Source organism: Octopus bimaculoides, chromosome 19 (genome assembly GCF_001194135.2).
Source record: "Octopus bimaculoides isolate UCB-OBI-ISO-001 chromosome 19, ASM119413v2, whole genome shotgun sequence".
NCBI lineage: Eukaryota > Metazoa > Mollusca > Cephalopoda > Octopoda > Octopodidae > Octopus > Octopus bimaculoides.
Window position 1 is genome coordinate 21,782,994 of NC_068999.1, and position 4,014 is coordinate 21,787,007.

A 4,014-nucleotide genomic window follows, 5' to 3' on the forward strand; every position below is an offset into this window, starting at 1 on the left:
GAATATATCGCTCGTTGTAATTGCTTAGTGCCAGGTTAATTGTAATTCCCTTGGCCGATGATGAAACGCATTTTATTTTTATCTTCTTTAATTTTTCCAAGTACCTCGAACTACATTATCAAGTGTTTTCTTTAATAAAAGAAGAATGGCAGAGTGTTCTACGAGTGATCTTTTAGCTTCAAAAACTATAGTGATGGTTATAAATAGAAAGCGTGGGAAAAACGGGATAGCCACAATTAGAACATTTTTTTTTAATAAGGGATGGTCATGATTTGAACGCTTTAAAAAAAAAGGATGGTTTCGGTTGGAATGACTCTAAAGAAAGAGCGACTGTTAGAAAGTCGCTTGTTTCGTGTATCTGCACATTTTTGCATACTGAGTGAATAAATCGGATTTCGAGAATTTCCAAAAACTTATTTAAAACGTAACAGTCATCTCCCTTGATGTGGGAAATGCATAGATACACTGAGTTATCGTGTTGATTCGTCGTTTGATTATTTCTTAGCAATACAGACACTAACCACTTTCCAAGGGTTTTCGAATCTACCCCATTAACAAATAAGAGGTAATTGTTCCAAGTGATTCTGTAATACAAAAGTATAACTTTACTCTTTGATATATCATACCAGGAAACTGATTCAGGTCATCTTTGATATAATGACTACTACGGATGCTCAATGTGTAAGTGAATACACAACAGATGATCGTTTTCATCAATCAACTGGGGAGGATTTAATGAAATGTTTCAATAAATATGACATGACGCATAAAAAGCGAGGTGTCGCTTACATCTTCAACAATGAAAATTTCCAACACTCGGAACTTAAAACTCGACTCGGCTCATCAAAAGATGCAGAAGATTTTAAAAAGGCATTAATTAAACTTGGATTCCATAAAGATGATATCAATCTTTATACAGATGCAACAGCTGAAGAAATGTGTGGCGCTTTGAAACAGTTTGGAAAAAAAAATTCTCATCCTGATCTTGATTGCTTTATTTGTGCAATACTAAGTCACGGTGACTCAGACGATCTTATCTATGGATACGACGATGTTGTTAAACTAGACAAATTGCTTTCTTATTTGAGACCCGGTTGTTGTCCATCTTTAACAGGAGTACCTAAATTATTCTTTGTTCAAGCATCTCGTGGAAGTAAGATTGATTTTGGGATCGAAAAAACTGATGCTGATTTATTAAGGAATCGAGAAAGGGCACCCAAAATTCCAGTTATGGCAGATATGTTGGTTGTTTATTCATCGTGTAATGAATATCCTTCTTTCGGAAATAAAGAAGGAGGCTCGTGGTTTATGCAAGCTCTAAGTAAAATTTTAATGAAATATGGCAACGAGTATGAAATCATGAAACTTTTAACCGCTGTCTCTAACTATGTTGCCTCTTTAGGCTTCCAAAGTTCGGATAATTCGGAATACAATGGCAATAAACAAATGCCTCAAATTATGTCGACATTGATTAAAGAACTAAAGTTTCAGTCCAAGAACTAAATGTACCGTTTACTTTAATATACACACTAAAGTTTTATGTAAATATATGTATACAAATACAAAATGCATGTGCTTTTATATATAATTCCTAGACCTAAAATGTTTAGATAAATGTAACATTTTAAACTAATTATTTTTTATAACTGTTAATATGATTCCAATCTTGATTTGGTTTCTTTTTAAGGTGTTTAACTAAACCTATTCCTACTATTTCGTTTTGGGATTTGGTTTTCAAGATTCTTTAAGTGAGTTCGTGTGTTGAAGCATACACTGTTGTGTCTGGGGAGAGTCATTCTCTTTTAGTGCCTTATTTCCTTTATTTTTCTAAAATTCTCGTTGCGTCTTGCAAACTTTTAATAGTTAAAACTATTGAAAAGGTTGCAAGACGCAACGAAACTTTTAGAAAAATAAAGAAGGGAATAAGTGGAAATTTTACAGGTTAGTGTTAAATTATAAGGCACTAAAAGAGAATGATTCTCCCCAGACACAACAGTATTCCCTACTATTCTTTATCAAAAGGAATACAAGTGCCCTATTTATTCACGCACAAACATGCATATACGAAATATACAAACAGAAAATGACTATTTGTGTATGTGTCTGTGTGTGTAAAATGAATATGAATTAGCAAACGAATTACCATCCCCAAGTATAACGATCTATATTTCAAACTAATCTTTCTCCCTGAAAATTCAACTGACATTGTCTTATATACAACTAAATATGAACACTATTAAGATATAAACAAACGATTGATTACTTATTTGTTTTGATATTTAACCGATTCGCTAACAATAACGAAGTGATATTGAACCAGTGTTTGCGTTGTTATTATTATTATTAGCATAATGATCATTGTAAGACAAAAAGTAAAGCTAATTAGCGCTAAAAGAAATATATGACAGGAATATTCATCAAGAAATAAAATACGATGAATTGAAATAATTTTAGATTTAGTAAAAGAATTTAAATTCTAGGTGAAAATATATAAGACTAATAAGATACTAAAATTATGATACTGTCTAGAAAAAGAATAATAGCTATACCATCACATAAATTAAAATTTTAAAACGGTGTGTGTGTATATAATATATATATATATATATATATATATATATATATATATATATACCAGCCTATGTAACCTAATGTTACCACGTACGTCTGATGTATTTTAAAGTTATTTAAAGCATAGTATCACTGAATTATTTTCTTTCTATCTTTTAATTGTTCTAATAGTTTCTTCGTTTGTGCCAAAGTGTTACTCAATTTTACTCGAACCCTTTTCAGTACTTTTTGGTTATCTCACTCCCATTAAAACATAGGGTTTTATGAGAAATATCGGTACTTTTGGTTATTTCTCTCAACTAAAAAAATTGTTTAACCCTCAAAAAAAAAAATGGAAAAAATTAATAAACATGAAAAGTGAAAAGATAAAACATCGTATTGAATCTCATAATATCACACGAAGCTGAAAAAATTAATAAACTTAAAAACTGAAAAAATTAAACATCTTAATGAATCTGATAACATTTTTATAACAAATTATACCATGCCTTTTGTGAAGGCCAAACGTCAACATGTTGAAGTACTGAATCAAAAGGATCTAACCCTTTTAATCCAGTCTTTTGTCGCCACATAAACTCAATTTTTTAGTGGGGTGATAACCCAATTTTTAATGGCAATTTTTTAAAATGGGGATGAGATAACCAAAAAATACCCCCTTTTCATTTCGAAATGATTAGATACATTAATATATTATTTCCAGAGAAATCAACTCTTGATATTCGAGGCTCTTATCATTCAACTTCGTAAGGACAGGGTGTCCATGACTTACCTTTACTATTTGAAAATTTCAGAAAGAAAAAGAGTAACACAAGCAAATTATCTTTTATTAGGACCATCAGAACACTTTCGTGTGGGTTCCATTGGTTGCACACAATTTTTTGTTTCTTGTTTTTCTCAAATAGTAAAGATAATTTTATGGACATTCTGTATTTTATGCAGTGAAAAACACAACTCTAGCTGAAGCATGGGAGACAACTTATGAAAATACTTGGAGTTTTACGAATGGAATTCCCCTTGTACCACTTAAAGCACAAATGGAATTCCCCTTGTGCTTTCAGTTTTACAAATGGAATTCCCCTTACAAAAAAATAGCACCAAAATCGGATCTTTATGGTTTGACGGGCAACACTTGTTTTCTTAACGAAACACTTTCAAACTTGGGATACTGGTAGAATGTGTCATATAAAACATCTTTTTCTCTTAGCCTTCTTAACAAAAATTACTTCTTAATAAGTTATTTCATGTTAAAGTTGTCGTATTTCTGTAATTTCAACCAATCACTGACGTCTATTCAGTTGAATACAGTTAGTGCTGTTCGGTGTCAAGTGTGTTATTCCCTGTTTAATTATATCATTATTCCCTAGTAAGGGTTTAGGGTTCGGGTTTTAGAGTTAGGTTGGGGTTAGGGTTAGGGTTATGAGTTATAGGGTTAGGGTTAAGGTT

General features: G+C 31.5%; 1 protein-coding gene across 1 annotated transcript; it reads left to right on the forward strand.

Annotated features, from left to right (window-relative positions):
- Nucleotides 1-275: 275 nt before the first annotated feature.
- Nucleotides 276-2,316, forward strand: LOC106872946 (caspase-7). Its single transcript, XM_014920125.2, has one exon. It carries the CDS (start codon nucleotides 658-660, stop codon nucleotides 1,501-1,503), a length of 846 nt encoding a protein of 281 aa, XP_014775611.1. The 5' UTR covers nucleotides 276-657; the 3' UTR covers nucleotides 1,504-2,316.
- The last annotated feature ends 1,698 nt before the right edge of the window (nucleotides 2,317-4,014 follow it).